This window comes from Trachemys scripta, chromosome 2 (genome assembly GCF_013100865.1).
Source record: "Trachemys scripta elegans isolate TJP31775 chromosome 2, CAS_Tse_1.0, whole genome shotgun sequence".
In the NCBI taxonomy this organism is placed as follows: Eukaryota; Metazoa; Chordata; order Testudines; family Emydidae; genus Trachemys; species Trachemys scripta.
Genome location: NC_048299.1, coordinates 4,596,140 through 4,615,939, shown reverse-complemented (window position 1 = coordinate 4,615,939; position 19,800 = coordinate 4,596,140). Strand labels below are relative to the sequence as shown.

The 19,800-nt window shown below is 47.9% G+C and overlaps 1 protein-coding gene across 1 annotated transcript in view; it reads left to right on the top strand.

Moving 5' to 3' along the window:
• Window positions 1-19,800, top strand: part of TMIE (transmembrane inner ear) — a 78,586-nt gene that overhangs the window by 55,825 nt on the left and 2,961 nt on the right. Inside the window, exon 3 of the mRNA XM_034763842.1 lies at window positions 15,995-16,144. Within this exon, the coding sequence (XP_034619733.1) occupies window positions 15,995-16,144 (150 nt within the window). The remainder of the gene's footprint in view (window positions 1-15,994; window positions 16,145-19,800) is intronic.

Sequence of the window (19,800 nt, the reverse complement as noted above, 5' to 3'; positions counted from 1 at the left end):
CACTGTATGTTGCGGGCCTCTTTTTGTTCGTCCCCCCTGTCCTTCCTATGTCCAATCTCATCTCCCCGGCTATGTCTCCTCTCATTACACTCAGCTTTTCAATACTGGAAACTGGCGTGGAGATTAACTGTGCATCTCCCAACCATCTCCCCAAACTTCCTAGTTTAAAGCTCTTTTGATAAGATGAGCCAGCCTCCCTCCCAGAAGTCTATTTCCTTCCCTACTCAGGTGAAGCCCATCCCGCGAGAACAGGTGTCTGTCCCCGAAAGCCTCCCAGTGGCCATACATCCCAAAGCCCTCCTTATAGCACCACTCCCTTAGCCAACTATTTATCCTCACAATCCTATCAGCCCTTTGCTGCCCTTCCCTCGGAACAGGCAGAATCCCACTAAAGATAACCTGAGCCTCTATCTCCTTGAGAGTCTTCCCCAGCCTGGCATAGTCTCCCTTGATTCTCTCTAACGAGAACCTAGCCGTGTCATTCGTTCCTACATGAAGGATTATCAGAGGGTTCTTACCTGCTCCTTTTAGGATCCTTTTCAACCGCAGGTCCACATCGCGTATCTTTGCCCCCGGTAGACAGCACACCCTTCTATTCTCCGGGTCCGCCCTGGTCACAGGCCTGTCCAATCTCCTCAGTAAAGAGTCTCCAATTACATACACCTGCCGTCGCCTGGCAACAGTGCGATCTAGTAATCTAGTCTCCGATCCCTCTAGTCCTGACCTGTGTCTGTTTCTATCTTCTCTTATGCTCCCCCTTATTCCTTCATCTATCCTCTGGTAGCCCATAATTGGTGCTATCTCCATCAACTCCTCCCCCCTCTCTCTCGGACTAGCCGCTCTTCTCTTCTTCCTCACCCTCCCACCCTCAGTCACCACCTGCTGCCCCTCTACCTCGTTATCCAAACACTCAAACCTATTCCTGAGTTCTATTCCCCCCTCACTGGCCCTCCTTTTCCTTGGCCTACTTCTCACAGTCACATGCTTCCACTGCCCTTGTTCTCCCCCTTCCATTCCCCTCTCGCTGTCATCTACTACTGCCTCCTTCTGCACCCTAGAGCTTTCCCCTTCAGCCCCGCCTTGCCTATCCTCCATCAGCTGCTCAAACCCCCGCCTAAACTCCACCAGGGATGCAGGACAAACTGATGAAAATTCAGGAAAAGTAGTAAACTTCCTGGCAAAATAATGCATGTGAATTAGGAGACATAAAACAAAGTGCCTTGGAAATAAAGTAACTGCTTGTTTCCAGTATCGGGGGTAGCCGTGTTAGTCTGTATCTACAAAAACAACAAGGAGTCTGGTGGCACCTTAAAGCCTAACAGATTTATTTGGGCATAAGCTTCCGTGGGCAAAAGTGAGGTTTTTACCCACGAAAGCTTATGCCCAAATAAATCTGTTAGTCTTTAAGATGCCACCAGACTCCTTGTTGCTTGTTTCCAGTTTGCTTCAGCTGCCCAGATAGTTGGCATTTTTCCCGTGGAAAGTTTTCCTGATGAGAAAATACAGTTTTGTCCCAAAGCTGAAATTTTCCCAGGAAAATGTCCAGTCTGATAAAAACAAATATTTCTCAGTGTGAAACGTGGAAGTGAAAATTCTCATTTCATTTCAATTTAAAGTGATTTTTGTTTCTTCTGTGGTGTGAAAAATACCAAAGCATCATTCTAAATCAAAACTAAATGAATTCATTTTGTCTCCAAAACACTGATTCCAAATGAAAATTATCCTGTCAAATCAGTTTGAAACTTCCCATGGGAAAAACCAACATTTTTCAGCTGAAATTTTGAGCAAAGATTTATCATTACAAATGTCTTGCCGGAAATGTTTTGGTGTTCTGATCTGTTCTGGCCTCAATTGAGATCTGGGCCCCATCATGCTGCATGCTGAACAGACTGTGAGAGGCAGTCTCACCTGCCTGGAAGAGTTTACAATCTAAACAGTTGGACAAAGGGCAAAAGAAAGGGTGTTTTATTATCTAAACCCAGATACACAGAGATAGCAGATTGGGATCAAATACACCTCTACCCCGATATAACACGGTCCTCGGGAGACAAAAAATCTCACCGCGTTATAGGTGAGACTGCATTATATCGAACTTGTTTTGGCCCCTCTGTTCCTTGTTCCCTGACCGCCCCCTCCAGAGACCCTTGTCCCTAATCACCCCCAGGATCCCACCCCCTACCCAACCCCCCTGCTCCCTGTCTCCTGACTGCTCCGACCCCTATCCACACCCCCTGACAGGCACTCACCGACAGCGGCGGGAAGTGGAGCAACATGGCCCCAGCCCGCTCCACTCCGCCACCTCCCAGCCGCGGCACTCCGCTTCCCACCGCTGGTGAGTGTGGGGAGGTTGGGGAAAGGACGCCCTCTGCACTCACCTGCAGCAGGAAGCAGAGCGCCGCAGCTGGGAGCTGGCGGAGTAGAGTGGGCTGGGGCCGGGCTGCTCCGCTTCTGCCGCTGCCGGTGAGTGCGGGGGGGATCCCCTTCCTTGAGCGAAACGGCTGGGGCCAGGCTGAGGAAAGCAGAGCGGGCTGCTCCCGGCCCCCCGCTAATCCCCCAGGCCACTCTGGGACTGCGGGGCCCCAATAAATGCCCCCCCCCCTGTAGTTCCTGCCTCCCAGGCCCTGGAGGGGGGAAGCCCCTGACCACTCTCGAGACCCTCTGCCCCTTATCCAACCCCTCAGCCTTGGCCCGGCCGGCACCCTTAACACGCTGCTCAGAGCAGCGTGTCAGAGCTTTACCGCGTTGTATGCGAACCCACGTTATACCGGGTCGCGTTGTATCGGGGTAGAGGTGTAAACAAAATCTGTCCCAAAACTTCACTCAAACACATGAAACATACCAAAACATTTTTAGGTTCAAAGAGTTTGGGTGACATCTTTTGTTTTCCTTTTGTCGCAATATACGGAATCTCGTCTCCATGGAGTTTAATTCCACTTCTCACACGATGATCTACAGAATCACAGTCCTGCTTAACACAGGAGGCATTTATTAAAGAAAAAAATAACAAACTATAGATACAAACAGGCTTCCACTCAGCTTGAGTTCCAGCTTTTGTTTACCAAGGCCCACACAGAGAGACATCTAGGGGGTGAACGATATACTTCAAATAAGTACAAAAGGACAGTTTTGACCAACCCAGAAGCTTTACTGCCACAATGCCCTGACTGTGCTTTCCAAAGAAGAATCAATATTGTCTCTGCTTTGTTCATCAGGTGGTATAGAGTGCAGACCTGCATTGACCAAGGTCACACAATGAGTCAGTGCCAGAACTGGAAACAGAACAGATCACCTGACTCCCAGACCATCTGCTTTAACTGTTTGCATTCCCTTCTTCCTGGAAATTAACATGTTAATTTGAATGCAAGATTTTCATTAACCTAATTTTGTATAACAACTACAATTTTGGTTACCACCAGGGATTGAATCTGAGTACATACCCAATCTTGGGTGGCTAACTAAGCATATAAGCCTCTACCGCTTGAGTTAAAAGACTAAACGTACTAGCTCATTCATACGCTCAGTGGATCAGCATTGGAAGGGGATGCAAAACATACTGCATCCAAGGGCACAAACTATTCCAAAAGGGACATGGAGGAGGTGAGCCTGTGACCTCCTTCCCATGCACACATCAGTTCCCAAAGTCGGATAGGTATGGTAACAGGAATGGGTTGTACCATTCCCTGGGTATGTCTACACCAGTTGTTCTCAAACTTTTTTTCTGGTGACCCAGTTGAAGAATATTGTTGATGCCCGTGACCCAACAGAGCTGGGGATGAGGGGCTTGGGGTGTGGGAGGGACTCAGGGCTGGGGCAGAGGGTTGGGATGTGGGGGTGAGGGCTGAGGGGTGAGGCCGGGAATGAGGGGTTCAGTGTGTGGGAGGGGGCTCTGGGCTGGGGTAGGCGGTTGGGGTGTGGGAGGGGGTCAGGGCTCTGGGCTGGGGGTGCAGACTCTGGAGTGGGGCCGGGACTGAGGAGTTCAGCGTGCAGGAAGGGGCTCCGGGTTTGGGGGCGGGTCTCAGGGCTGAGGCAGGGGATTGGGACATGGGGTTGGGGTGAGGGCTTACTTCCGGTGTCTCCCAGTCAGCAGTGCAGCGGGGGTGCTAAGACAGGCTTCCTGCCTGTCCTGGCAACACCGGGGTGCAGCGCAGTGTCAGAACAGGTAGGGACTAGTCTGCCTTAGCCGGGCAGTACCGCCAATGGGACTTTTAATGGCCCGGTCGGCGGTGCTGACCAGAGCTGCCATGACCCAGTGCCTTACATTCCTGGGTCGCGATCCGCAGTTTGAAAACCACTGGTCTACACTGCAATCAAGAGATGTGAGTGCAGCAGGTGCGGACATACCTGACTTAGCTTTCAAGCTGGCCCTCTAAAAATAGCCGGGAAGCTGCTGCATCAGAGGCTAGCCACCCAAGATCCTGGGTACGTGCTCGGGCAGCCAGGCCATGCTGCTGTGGCTTCACTGATCCGATTAGTCCGGCTAGCTACATCCACACTAGTTTGCGAATCGCTAGACTTGCTGCAAATGCACCTCTGGACTGCAGCACAGATGTACCCTAAGGGATAATAACTGTAGGGGATGTGTACCCTGCATTCTCAGAGGACTGTCTCTTCTCTGTGTGGGCGTTTGCCTGTCTGGCATACCCTGGCCTTGAAGTGAGAAACAGCTACTCTCCGTGATGAGAAAGGATAGCCCAGCAGCCTGGGTGCTACGCTGGGCTGTAGAAAACCTGTGATCAGTTCCCCACGCTGTCATTCTTAGTGTGTGATTTCTAAGAAGGGCCAGATTTTTAAAGGTGTAGAGAAGAGCCACATGGGATTTTCAGAAGACCCTGTCTGTATCTCAGTTCCCATCTATAAAATGGGGAAACCACTTCTCTCACTCATTAACTATTGTGAGGTGCTCTGATGCAAATTTCAAATGACAAATTACCTTAAAGTGCATTAAATAGATGTAATTAACCAGGCAGCCCAGGGGCACGTACCCACCTCCGTGTGAATGTAATGAACGAGGAACCTGGGTCTTTCAACAACATCTTTAAATAAGATTGCTGCCGTTAACTTGCTTGAATAAATCTGCATTAATTGCTAACGTTATTAGCAACGGAATGGCTTCTTAATTGCTTCAGTGCAGCACAGGCTACTTCGCTAAACATTAATTAAATGCTCCATTGATTGTCTACGGCTTGGAGGGAGAAGAAACCCTAAGGTGTATTTCAGTCACTTAATTCAGTTAATTAGTGGAACTGCTTGGTTTTCATTCATATGCTAGTTACTAAATTATAACAAACGCTGTCTAGCCGGGAGTCTTTGTTTACATGCTTCCTTACCCCTAATAAATCTGATTCTCTTGTCACTTACTGGTGAATCAGGAGTAACTCCGTTGCAATGAGGAGTTAAACTGGTGTGAGAAGAGAATAGGGCCCAATAAGTTAAGGGGTGACTTTATCACAGTCTGTAAGTACTTATGTGGGGAACAAATGCTTGATAATGGGCTCTTTAGTCTAGCGGACAAAGATCTAACACAATCCAATGGCTGGAATTTGAAGCCAGACAAATTTGGACAGGAAATAAGGTGTCAATTTTTAACAATGAGGGTAATTAACCATTGGAACAATTTACCAAGTGTGGTGGAGTCTCCATCACGGGCAATTTTTAAATCAGTTGGATTTTTATAAAAAGATCTGTTCTTATTCAAAAAGGAATTATTGGGGGGGGGGGGAGGGAACGGTCTATAGCCTGTGTTATACAGGAGTCGATAGCTGATGTTTTTTCTTAAAGTTCCAGCTCCTGGAGTCACGTGAATACATGAGAGTCTCAGGTCTCGTTTAAAAAGAATCACTGTGGTCCCTTCTGGACTTGGAATCTACAAAAGTAATTGATGTCATAAATGCACATGAAGATTTCACAGAGGCACTTTTAGCCTCTGCTATTTTAGAACATTAGCTGCTAATCAGATCAGCTCTCTGAAACGTCCGTGTCTCTTAGTGTTTGCATATCCCTAGGAATTGCCTTTAACAGAAATTAGGGGTAAGCCAACAGGTTCAAAAACAATTCTATGCCCTCTGCCCCAATGCCAAGAGCTCAGATAGTTTGACAATGGCAGTTTTGCTAATCCCCAGTGTTAAAAAAATAACTATGAGACTGGCATCCAGAAATCTTAAGTTAACTTAAAATAAGTTAAATGAATGTTAGGTTCTTTTTGTCTGCCTTCTGCTTATTGAGATTTCCAGCAGTCATGCTGTCAAGCTTTTTCTCTGCAACTATCCATTTCTTTTTAAATGAGACCCAAGAGTCTCATGCAATCATGTGACTGTAGGACCTAGCACTTTAAGAAAAAGCATCAGCTATTGTGAGAGTCACACTACAATTGTAGGACCTGGCAGTGCTGGGGTAGGTGAGAACCTGAATAAAACTGAAACTATAGCTGAATTTGAAGTAGACTTTATGAAAAATATTCTGAAGTGGTAGAACCCTGGGATGTTCCGTGCCCCATCTTTGGTGTGAAAGCCTGACTCCACAGAAGTCAAGAGGAGCTTTGCCATTGACTTCTTAGGGCCAGGATTTTGACCCCAGTCCCTAGCCAGCTGGCAGCCGAACCCACCAGAAAGGTTGTTCCTGCCATCCTGCACTTACCATTCTTGGGACGCTTCTGGGATTGGAAGCAGGAATATCCTGAGAAAGCTTGTACTTCAAAGGGCAGATCTTCACTACCCGCTGGATTGGCAGATAGTGATCGATCTATCAGGGGTCAATTTATCACGTCTAGTGTAGACACGATAAAATCGATCCCTGATCACGCTCCCCATCAACTCTGGAACTCCAGTTCGCAGAGTCGACGGGGGAGCGGCAGCGGTCGACTCGCCACCATCCTCATGGCCAGATAAGATAACCTAAGATACGCCGACTTCAGCTACCTAACCAGATCAGCTACAACATCACCGGTTCATTCACCTGCACGTCCACCAATGTTATATATGCCATCATGTGCCAGCAATGTCCCTCTGCTATGTACATTGGCCAAACTGGACAGTCACTACATAAAAGGATAAATGGACACAAGTCAGATATCAGGAATGGCAATATACAAAAACCTGTAGGAGAACACTTCAACCTCCCTGGCCACACAATAGCAGATGTAAAGGTAGCCATCTTACAGCAAAAAAACGTCAGGACCAGACTCCAAAGAGAAACTGCTGAGCTCCAGTTCATTTGCAAATTTGACACCATCAGATCAGGATTAAACAAAGACTGTGAATGGCTATCCAACTACAGAAGCAGTTTCTCCTCCCTTGGTGTTCACACTTCAACTGCTAGCAGAGGACCTCACCCTCCCTGATTGAACTAGCAGAGGACCTCACTCTCCCTGATTGAACTAACCTTGCTATCTCCAGCCTGATTCTTGCCAGCATATTTATACCTGCCCCTGGAAATTTCCATTACATGCATCCAATGAAGTGGACATTCACCCATGAAAGCTTATGCTCCAATACATCTGTTAGTCTTAAAGGTGCCACAGGACTCTCTGTTGCTTATTCCTGGGACAGTGAGTGGTGAGCATAGAAGGGTTCTCTCTCCAGCAGGGGGAGCTAGAAACCAGTTCTCAACTGGCAGGCCGGACCTGGATACGAACGGTTGCCAGGTTGATGGCACTTACCTGCAAAGAGCTACAGAAACACTATGGGGATCCAGGCACAACCAGTTTGCTCCTTCCCCTCGCTACTGCCTCCATCCCTCACCTATCCCAGAGCAGCAACTCGGTCTTGCCCCTGCCTACCCAACAGCACTTTCCAACCCACCGAGCTCCACAATGTGCAGACATGGGGCAAAAGAGAAGGCTGGGAGAAACCACACCCAACAGCACCTGGCCCCTCACCTCACTATCTCCTCAGTCCACAGCACCAGGCCCCTCCAGCCCTGCAACCCAGCTGCACTAACCCCTGTACTTCAGTAGCTCTCCACCCAAGGAGCTCTAACCTCCCCTATCCTATAAGTCACCCACCCAGCAGAATCTGCCCCACCCCCACACATCTTTTTTTGACCCAAAACAAGGCTGAAAACAAATTATCCCATGATGAACCAAATCCCATCATCCTTTGTGCTCGCAATGGATTGTGGGATTTGGGTCATTAAATGATGTCATTTCAGCCACGTGGTGGGTTGCCGACCCTAAGAGACCAAGAACAGTGGAGCTAAGAAGAGCTTCATGCCCATGGTAAGAAATCACATTGGATTCATGGGGAAGCCGCTGTGGGGCAAAGAGTCCAGCTAGTCAGCCCCCTATACCTTTTTAACCCTTCCCAGGTGAAGCTCGCTGCTCAGACACATTCTGTCCAAGCATCAACAGTAACTCCAATAAAGATATTCTCCTGTTAAACCTTATGTGGCCATTATATTATTTCTCACCATTCTGCATTTGTACCATGGGAGCAGCTAGAGGTCTCTCCACTGGATGCTGCACAGAGTAAATGCCCCAGAAGTGGTTACAGGCTAAGAAACATGATGTAACAGGTGGATGAGATACACAAGGGTGCAGGATGGGATGGGGGGGAGGGGAGATAACAAAAAGAGGATGTGTGTGCAATGCTTAGCCAATCAGGGGCAGCCATCGCATCCTGCATTTGCCTCCCCATGATCAGGTTGAAGTTTGCTGGCCGCATTCCAGAAGAGGTGAATTTGAGGAGGGACTTGAAGAAGGACGAGGCGGTGGCTTTGGAGATTTTGATTGGGAGTTTTCCCCCTGCGGGGGCCAGAGGGAAAGTATTTTGGGCCCGAACTTCATAGATTATAAAGGCGGAAGGCACGGGCGGCGGGTGTAAGAGGCCTGGGGAGGCTAAGCCTCTCCTAACCCAGGTCATGTCCCGCGTTCACTTCCCCTCTCCGCCAAAGCCAGTAGGGGCTTAGCTTGGGGCTTGGCCAGCTGGGACAGGCCGGCCGGTTCTCGGGATGCCTGGGGCTGATGGCCTGGGACTTGAGGAGGCTGGTGCAGGCCAACCGGCAACCTGGGGCTTGGGGTGGCTGGGGAGGGGGGCCTTGGAAGGGGGAACCACAGGGCTCTGGAGAGAGAGGGGGGCGGAAGGGGCAGGATAGGGACGGGCCTCAGGCCGAAGTGTCGGGACCGGGGGGCTCGCCTCCCGGATTGGGCGGGGGGGGTCACGTGCCACCCTTAGCAGAAGGGCCACCTCATCTCATCTGACCTCCTGCGTAACATCCCCTGAATTAATTCCTGTTTGAACTAGAGCATAGCTTTCAGGAAAAAAAAATCTAATCTTAATTTAAAAATTAGTTTCCATGGAGTGTCCACCATTGCAGCCGATAATTTTTGGTGGAGTCATATCTCAGGCCCTCCCACGATTTGTCGCACTGCGCTATGAGTAATCTTTCCCCTTTGAAGTCCTTGTCTCTTCAGAAATAATGAAACAAGTTAAGATTCAGGAAGGAGCAAATGCGTTCACGAATCCCATCAATTCCCATGCCCAAATCTTCTAGGATTGCGATGAGGAAAGGAAAGTGTGCCAGTTGTTTTAGCTCCTTTTTTGTAATACACGCTTCTTTGGGCCTGTGTTTGAATCCATATTTAATAAAGGAACAAAAAGTAGCTTGTTGTCAAAATTACACTTCCCTTTCCCAGCCTCCCAGCAGTGAAAAGTGATTTCGCACTTTGATGGTTTGAGAGCTGAACGTAGAAAGAAAACATCAAAAGCGGGATCAGAGCTGATTTTTAATTTAAAAGGGAGATGTTTTTTTCAGAGGAGGTGGCTGCATTCAACTGTGTGTGTCGGGGAACTGGAAAAGATGGTTTTCAGAAGCCAAATAACAAAGAAGCCAGCAGCATGTTAATGCAAAGATAAGGCAGAAATTTAAATTGCGCACAGAGGGGGGGAATATTTGTTATTTACAAGAGTGATTCTCAACCAGGGGTCCGGGCCAAGAGCAGGTTTCAGGGCCGGGCCACCAAGCAGGGCCAGCATTAATCTTGCTGGGGCACAGGGCAGAAAGCCAAAATCCCACCACATGGGGCTGAAGTTCAGGGCTATGAACCCCAGCACCCGGGGCTGAAGCTAAAGCCTGAGCAATGTAGCAGCCCCTGTGGCAAGGGACCCCAGGCAAGTGCCCTGCTTGCTATCCCCTAATGCCGGCCCTGGCTTCTATATGCAGAAAACAAATTATTGTGGCACAGGTGGTCGGTGGAGTTTTTAGAGCAGGGGGGGGGGGGGGGGCTCAGAAGAAAAAGGTTGAGAACCGCTGATTTGCAAGGTGTCACCAGTTAGTCACTGGCAGGCCGGGATCTGCCCATGGCACAGGAGGCAGGGCAGAAGAGGATGGACCAGTTCTTAAGGCCCCATGGGTATTTATTTCACTAGCACTTGCATCCACTCCCACAGCCCCGTAAGTTTTCAGTGTGCTCACAGTCTGTTCCCGTCAGAGGAGCCCCTTGTCGCTACATAGGCAAACCACAGCCTGTATGGGCCCATAGTCCAGATCCAGTCCCTTCTTTCCAGGCTCCGCCATGCTTCACTGCGCCACCACAGTCTGACCTGGTGCTGTCTTGAGCCGGGGCCATTTCTCTCTCCTCTCCCTCACACTGCTTTACTGGCACACATTTCCCTGGCGCCATCTGCCCTCCAAGTCTGAGGAGCCTGTATTTTATGGGGCCACAGGCTCCTCCCCCTCCCAGCATGCTTTGCTGAAAGCATATTAATAGCCAGGGCTCCCTTCCCCAGCTCTATCAGAGGATGAAACCAGCTGGATTGTGCCAGAGCCAGGTAGGCACAAGGCTACTTCCTGCTAAGTCTGGCTTCTCAAAGGGTATTTTTTCCTTCTTCCACTGTGACAGTCGCTTTGTCATTCCAGGGCTCTGTGCCATCTCCTTCCTTTTCCTGGTGCTACAGCAGATCAGTTTCATGAAGCTATAAAAGTCTATATGATGCGCTATTACAGAGTTAAATTTTCGTCGGGTGGGAAGGGGAGACAGACATGTTATTTCTGCCTTCACCGACTGCATAAGCGCCACCTACTTGAGACAGAGCCCTCTCAATTGCCTGCAAATGTTCAAACTATGATCACATGGACTGTGCTGGGCTTCACTCCCCTTCAGTGGGATTTTTCTACATCCATGTGGTTCCCTCCAGATATGACTTCTCCTTAGTGGTGTTCAGTTGATCCTCTGGGCTCAGCTCCCCTCCCCTCATTGGGGCTTGGCTGTTCTGCTAGGCTCCTTGGAATTAGCTTCTTCCGGGCTAGTTTAAAAGAAACCAAACGGTAGCTTTCTTCTAAGTAGCCCTTGCTCAGGATATCAAAATGAGCTGTCACTCACATTACTTGGCGCAGCTCTCCAGAACCTGAGCCTCTCCTTTCTCACCTGCTTTGATCCCCCCAGAAAGAGTGAGCAATGCTGATGTTTAAATTGTCACCATTGAATATCCATGTCCACACACCAGGGAGATGAACGGGCGGGGAGCTGACACCTGTCAGAGCTCTTGTCTCAGGCACTCTGCAAACTCAGGCAGGTGTTACTACAAGAGTTCCTGTTTTGAAGGTTTCCTGCCCAATCATAAGGGTCAGAGACTTAAAAAAAAAAAAAAAAGAAAGAAAGCTGAAATTCTGGAGAATAAGATGGGAGCTTGAAAGAGGAAACGGTACATCCTACTGCTCTGTAAGTCAGCGAGGAATCGCCAGCCTTGCTTTATTGACCCAAAAGGATCCAGCTAAATGCACAGTGACTCAAACTTCATCTTCCCCCATAATAAGCTGAAGCTATTCATAATATAGTTCAAAAGGTGGTATTATGACCTGGGGAGGGGGTGGGGGGAGTTTTTAGGTCCTTCCAAGCAACTACATTTCCCAGAATGCCTACTGTTAAGGGCCCAAGAGCTACAAACAGGTGCACTGGGGTTCATACCTGTGCCCGAAAGCCCTGTTACGTGGCCCAGCCCTAATCCTGCCCAGTTGTGGGAATAGATACAACAAAAGGTTAAAAAGCCGACATAAAGGATGAGTATAAAATCTTGCATTGTAAGATACTCTCAGTCCTATGGGGAAATGATACAATCTCCTACACAGACTGAGGACTCTGCATTAACTAATAGCTTACATTTCCAGGTGATCTTCCCAATGAAAAAGGTTGGAAACTTTCCATTCCAAGCTGACATTAACTTGGGCATTTAGAGAGTCCAAGAATGCTTTGATTTCTTGTGTGATGGTGGAACAGCAAGATATGCAGGAAATGCAATTACATCAGACTGGTTTGAAGGGGGCAAGCCATAAAATACATGCTAGTTAGAGCAGAAATTGTCCTGAAATGCACCCATCCCCGTCCTAATATGCAGCCCAGGCTCTCACTCTTATTAAGAGAGAAAATGGATCACACAGAGTCCAAAGTGAAAGGAGGCGGAGTACAGCATGAGTAATTACTTCCCATGAGCAAGGAAGAAATACAGAATCATCTTGCTGCAGTGCTCTGATGAACCTGGTGCCAGATTTTATTCACCTGCCTATTCCTCATTTTACAGCTAATAATGGTAATATTTAATAACCACCCCCAGCATGTGGCAACATCACAGGACTCAATCCTCAGTTGCGACCGGCGCTCAGCGGATCTTGGGTTGGGGGACGTTTTGTTATCCATCTCTGGGTCTGGGCTGGAGTCGGTTCAGTTCAGTCCCCAGCACTCTACACTCATGACCTGCTGCAGCAGCCTCCAAGTGGCTATTCCTCCTGCTCTGATTAACCAAATGGGTCCCAAAATGTTTTGCAATGTCATATGTGAGCTGATAGGCAGGATTGGAACTGTGAGACGGTGGTACAGCATTGTGCAGCGAGCACTGTATGAAGTTTGCACACACCTTCCTCTGACAGCCATCTAGGGTGACCAGACAGCAAGTGTGAAAAATCGGGACAGGGGGCGGGGGGTAATAGGAGCCTATATAAGAAAAAAACCCAAATATTGGGACTGTCCCTATAAAATTGGGACATCTGGTCACCCTACAGCCATCCATTGCCAGGCTGCCATGTGGTCTAGTTGCTAGTGAACTGGGGGACAGGGGGGTGCAGAAGACCTGGGTACTATCTCTGACTCTGTGACCTGAGCCAAGTCTCTGTGCCTCAGTTTCCCCATCTGTAAAATGGGGGTAATTATACCTCCCTTCTTGCTTAAAGTGCTATGAATGAAAAGTGCAAGATAATTACTAGGTATTCTTATAAACCATCTCCGGGGCCCGAATCCTTTATAGCAACAAACCATGAACTAAAGAACTAGGGTCCAGATCCTCAAAGGTGTGGGTAACTCTCATTGATTTCCCTAGTCTCATGGTCCCGGGCCAAACACCACTATGTTAAGGAGAGGCTTTTCATTGATTACAAAGGGCTTCGGATCAGGCCCTAAGCCCTCTGCCTGGGAGCTGTAGCAGAGCCTGTGGGTCAGGCCCCAAGTGAACTGCACATCCTACACCGAACAGTGTGTTACAGTCACCCGTGTGCTTTGTAGGAGTGGTCAGTCACCGACCCACCGGTCAGCAACATCATAAGGACACATTCCAGTCTCTCATCTTCAGTTACCTGCAGTCTATGACAGCACAAAAGGACAAAGGATAAAAACACCTAGATAACTGCCAGACTTAGAGCACGATGCCAGCAAAACGCTTTACAGTCCCTCATGCTTACCTGCGATTAACCTTTGCTTCAGATTTCTCTTTTCCTTGTGACTTGCCAGTGACCCTTGATGCTAGTGAGATTCCATTATGATTTCTCTGCCCTTAATTGTTTAAAGGGATGGATAGTTTCTGCAACACACCCCAGAAGCGGGAGCAGTTGCTCCGGTTTCACTGACAGCCCAACACGGACGACGATGTAGGCGCTGGAAATGATCACATCCCCCTGCTCTGTTCGGTGAAATGAAGGAGTGTCCCTCTGGAACCCTTTACTTTTTGTCAAAGCGACCTCCCTGCTCAGGGGAGGCCAGACGGATGTAGTACAAACTCTGCCCCTGGGATGAAATTCACCTTTGCCAAAAGCCTTTGAACTACCCGAGTCCTGTTTTGAAGGTTTAAGGGGGACATATGTGATGCTGAGGTACTTTCCTGGCCCTCTGTGCAGGGATAAATTCCACCCATAGTGAATGAGAAGTGCCAGGCAGCCTATGGAGAGGGGAATGGAGTCTCAACCCCTTGCTCTTCCCCCATCTCCCCAGGTTAGCATGAAGGGCCTGATTGTGAGCTCACAACAGCAGGGAGGGATAGCTCAGTGGTTTGAGCCTTGGCCTGCTACACCCAGGGTTGTGAGTTCAATCCTTGAGGGGGCCATTTAGGGATCTGGGGCAAAAATCTGTCTGGGGATTGGCCCTGCTTTGAGCAGGGGGTTGGACTAGATGACCTCCTGAGGTCCCTTCCAACCCTGATATTCTATAACTCCATTGATCCTGATCCTCCAGTGCTGAGGAAGGTAGATCAGATGCTCCTACTGACTCTCATAATATAAGGGGGGATCCAATTAAATGGAGCAAAGGGAATCCTTTTCTATGCAGCCCATGGAACTCATTGCCACAAGATGTCATTGAAGCCAACAGCATAGCGGGAGTCAAAAAAGGATAGGATGTTTGGGCACGGCGAACGGCCAGAGTTACATTAGAAAGGGTTGGGGAAAAGAAACTCAGCAGTTTCAAAGGGATACAAACGCTCGTGCTTCTGGGTATAAACTAATTGGAGGGTAGGAGGGAACTATCCCTGTGGGCGTGGTATTTTATAATTGCCTGCTTTGGTGCTTTTCACACCTTCCTCTGCAGCAGTTGATGCTGGCCACTGTCAGAGACAAGGCATAGGGTTAGATAGACCATGGGTCTGATCCAGTATGGAAATTCCCTTATTCTAGGCAAGCATACACTAGAGAGAAACTCTGGAGTCCGAGAGACGAGAGAAAAATTCTCATCAGATGTAAAGACCCGGGGCCACATCGTTAGCTGGGGTCAATCAGCATAGCTCAAGGTATGGCTCAACCACCCGCCAGTTCGCCTGTCTTTGAGATGTCCTTTATGGTCACTTTTGCCACCACAGGAGAGGATGATGGAATCTGTTTGGCATAAAAACAACAAGGAGTCCAGTGGCACCTTAAAGACTAAGTTTTATTTGGGAATAAGCTTTCGGGGGTAAAAAACCCCACTATATAATTATATAATACCTGCATCTGTAATTTTCACTCCAGGCATCTGAAGAAGTGAGGTTTTTTACCCACGAAAGCTTATGCCCACATAAATCTGTTAGTCTTTAAGGTGCCAATGGACTCCTTGTTATTTTTGTGGATACAGACTAACACGGCGACCCCCGACGCTTGCCATAATGAGTGGTCAGCGATTACAGTCATTAATCACTCTCTCATCACTGACCCAACCATCTGCCCACCAGGTTTTGACCTCAGTAGCATCACCTGTGGCCATTCCTGAACCAGTTTCGAACAGAACAGAGCAGTTGTGCGGCCGATTTCTTCAAAGAGGTTTTTTTCTTAACGACACACGGTCAACTTCAGACTATGTCGCGTCTCCTTGATGAGTGCCCACTGACTTACTTCAACGGAGGGCTACCGGCTCTCCAGCCAGCTGGGCATGCTGCGCATACGCTGAGAGAGAGGGGTTAGAGCAGCGGGCTGGGAGTCAGGAGATTTGTGTTCACTTCTAGGCTCCGCTACAAACTCCCCGTGTGGTTTTTGGGCAAGTCACTTAATCTGCCTTGTTCCCCAGTTGTGAAATGGGGATGCTACTAACGTAGCTCCCGGGGAGCTTGTGAGGGTAAAATCAGTTGAGCGTTGTGAGGAGCTCAGATTCTGTGATGATGAAGGGAGATAAAAACCTAGACAGACAATCCTAGTGAAGTCAATGGGGCCGGATTTCCAACTGGCGTAGCTGCACTGAGATCTGCGTTCTCCCACTGATATCTGTTGGCTGTGATCTGGTGAACCTTTTACTTGTGCTAGCAGACTTAACTGAGACCCGCTCTCTCCTCTCTCCCAGTTATAACCCTGTGCTGTATCTTCAAGTGCCGGATTCCGCGGACAAAGAAAGAGATCGAGGCCCGGTATGCACAGCGGCAGGCAGCCAAGACCTACGCAGACAAACTGGAGACCGTACCACCGCTCAACGAGCTGACGGAGATCCCTGGAGGTACAGCCACACCCCCGTCTCTTCTCCCTGGGTTTCTTTCTGCATGCACAAAGTGCCAGATTGCCCGCAGGCACAAATCTGTGTTGCTCCAGGCAGTTCAATGGCAATTTGCACCCAGGGAAGATCTGGCCCTGTAATTTACTGTGCAAAGCTCCTCTGCTTTGCATGCGCTCTTTATATGGTTTAACTTTTGTTGCAGAAAGCACTATCATTAAGATCAAAGGGCCAGATCCGCAGCTCGTGTCAATCCGCATAGCTCCATTGAAGGCAGTTGGCCCAGATCCTCAGCTGGTGTCAATGATCTACTGAAATCAACAATTTAAACTAACTGAGGCTCTGGCCCCACTACTTTTCCATTCTGAAGGCCAGATTCTGAGGTGATGCCCAAGGGGTAGCAAATGAGTTGTTAACTCGAGTTGGGCAAAAATTGTCTTGATGAATATTAACGTCGCTGAAAAAAATGCACTTTTCAGGTCGCGGAAACAATTTGTGAATTCAGGTTGAATTTGGCAAACAGTCAGCCAAAAAAAAAAAAAAAAGGCGGAAGAAAAATGTTGAAAAAGTCAAAACGGTTCGTTTCTGCCACTTTCATTTCCGCTTTTCGTTTTGAAATGGCACTTCGTCTAGAAATGTTGCTTTTTTCCCCAAAAGGGGTGGGTAAAATACCTGAGAAAGACTCAAAACAAAAAGAAAAACTGGAAAAACGTTCATCTGGAGATGAACAAAGCATTTTGTTTGACCCCAAATGAATTTTTTGGGGGGCGGGGTTTGGCCTCCGAACTGAAAAATCAATTATTCACTCAGTTCTATTAACATTTCCGCTGCCCCTTAAATGGCCTGCCAGTCCCTCCTGCCAAGCGCATCTCTGTCACTATGAGCTTGTCATGGCTTCCTCTCCTGTCACTCACCTCTCGTAATTCTATACTCTAGGCTCTACTGAAAACCTCCCAACTCTCTCTGGTCATGTCCAGTCCAGACCTCTCAACTCTCTGCCTGTGGTGAAGGAAGAAGATGAAATGGCCCTACAAGGAAACTAGGGGGAATGTCTGTCTGTCTGTCTGTCTCTTTGGCGTCTCCTTTCCATGGCTTCCCAGAGGAGATGTGGACTTTGGAACTCACTGTTCTCCTTTCCTTTCCTGTGTTTCACCTTCACTCTATCTTCTTCCTAAGGGCTTTCTTTTTAACATTGCTCTGTACGCCCAACCAGTGGTCACTAGACTATAGAGGAGCTTGGAGCCTTATTGCCTCAAGCCTAGATCTTCAAAAGTATTTAAACTGCCTAACTTCCATTGACTTCAATGGGAGTTAGGTGCCTAAATATGTCTGAGGATCTAGGTCCCATAGTATCACAATCCAGGATACGGAGGGGCGTAGGGAGGCAGATAAGGAAACAGAAGGAATTCAGGCCCTGATCCAGCAGAACACTATGAACATGTCCAACTTTAAGCACAGAAGGTCTGATTCAAAGCCCACTGAAGCCAATGGAATGACTGTAGGCTAAAGTCCATGAGTCTCCCCATTTCAATCAATGGGTCAGCGCCTCAGCTGGTATAGCCCTATTGAATGCAGTGCAGCTATGCCTGTAGACCTGGCTTCATGGGATTGCTCACGTGCTCAAGCGCTTTGCTGGGCTGTGGCCTTAATGAGTCAGCACGAATTCAACAGACGCCCCATTCCTCGTTACCTCATGGAAGTCAACAGGCCGAATCCAACCTCAAAGTAAAGCCAGTGAAATCAAGGGATGCATTTGGCCCAGTGGGGTTGGATGGGTATAAATGGCAACAGAACTGGGCTAGCCATGGAAGTAGGAAATCATATTGAAAGGTGTCTCCGGCTCCATTATTAATTACACCTGAGATCATGACAATGGGAAGATGAGAAATGTCCAGCTGGTGTCAACATTTATAGCTATGCGAAGAGAGTGTAAAATCCTGCCATGCTGCCTTCGCAGTGTTTTACACCTAATCTGCCCATGTATATGTGATTTCTCCATTCATTCATTCAGTATCATTGATTCTTTGTTTGCTTTGCTGTAGCACCTAAACATAGATCATTGTGCTAGGCGGTGTACAAACAAAAAGACAAGTGCCTGTTTTGTACAATCGGTGTCACAAGCTGCAGGGCAGGGAGGAATCAGGCCCTCCTGTTTGTTTTTCCACTTTTTAGGCTGTGCGTATTCTCTTCTTCTTCTTTGCATTTCACTCAAGTTACCAGAATAAGTGGTCTGGTCAGTTGCACTTTCTGAACCACATCCTTGGCTGTGTAAACTGATGTAGCTCCATTGACTTCAAGATTGGGCCCTTTTAATCTACCAAATGGTAAAACGGGAGATTTGCTCCACTCACTGCCATGGAACAATGCTGATTTACACCGGCTGGGGATCTGGCCCTAAATGGGTGAAATTTGCCCCTGTGCAAAGGTCCTGAATGAGGTTTATGCACCACTTAAGTTTTATGGAGTTAATCTGGTTTCAAACTGATTTAACAGAGCAAAATTTAGCCCCAAAACATGTAGGAACAAATCCTTAAGGGGTAGATATTAGTATAGCATCAATGAAGTCAAAAGACCCATGTCGGATTGCACCAGATGAGCTTCTGCCATGTAGTTTGATGGTGCATTTATTCTTGTGAACAGGCAATAGAAAGAAGTAGTTATTGTAATGAATGAATGGTCATTAAGTGCTGTGAAGTTGGAAATCGCTACTTAAGTACTAAGTGCCAATCTCATTATGATTATTAAATACTATTAACCGTTATTGCTTGTTGTTATTTGAACCTCTCTATCCCACTGTTACTGCTATCATGGAATGTCCCAACTGATGGCTGGTTCTCTGAGGACTTCTTGATTGTACAGCATGGGGTGACGTCTCTTTTGGACAAAAACAAGGGATGACTTCAGATTGTGCATATAAATCTCGCTCCCCTCATTGACATAGGTCATCTTGCTCATGTCATGTGAGCAATGCAAGCAGGATTTGGCCCTTGCTCTGATTGGTGACGGGACTGTGTGTTTTAAGGGCCTGATCCAGTTTCCAGTGGCTTGGTTGGGAGCTGGATTGGTTCTTGTAATGGTCATAAACAAGGAGGTGATCCGTCTCTCCCAAACTTTCCTCCAAGGTGTCCGAATTTCCCTCCGATTAAAAGAAAGAGGCTGCATTATTTTCACTTTGCAGATCCCTTTGAATAATTACCTTGTAGATACATTATAACTGCTGTGTATTGATCACAATATTCCATGGCCAAAGGGTGTCATTTTTCTATAACACATTGTGTGCACTTGTGGTGACTACTTTGTGGTGAAATGAACACAATAAAGACAGGCCCGATACTTAGTTGGTACAAATTGGTGTTGCTCCATAAATCAGTGGAGAAGCTATGGATATTTAAACCTGCTGGGGATCTGATTCTGCAGATTCGTTAGCAGTAAGCTCTTGGGCAGCAATGTAGCCTCACAAGAAACGTTTTGGGGACACATGCCTCCATCTAACACTTTGCATGGTGTCAAGTATCAGGGGGTAGCCGTGTTAGTCTGTATCTACAAAAACAACAAGGAGTCTGGTGGCACCTTAAAGACTAACAGATTTATTTGGGCATAAGCTTTCGTGAGTTAAAACCTCACTTCTTCGGATGCATAGTGCATCCGAAGAAGTGAGGTTT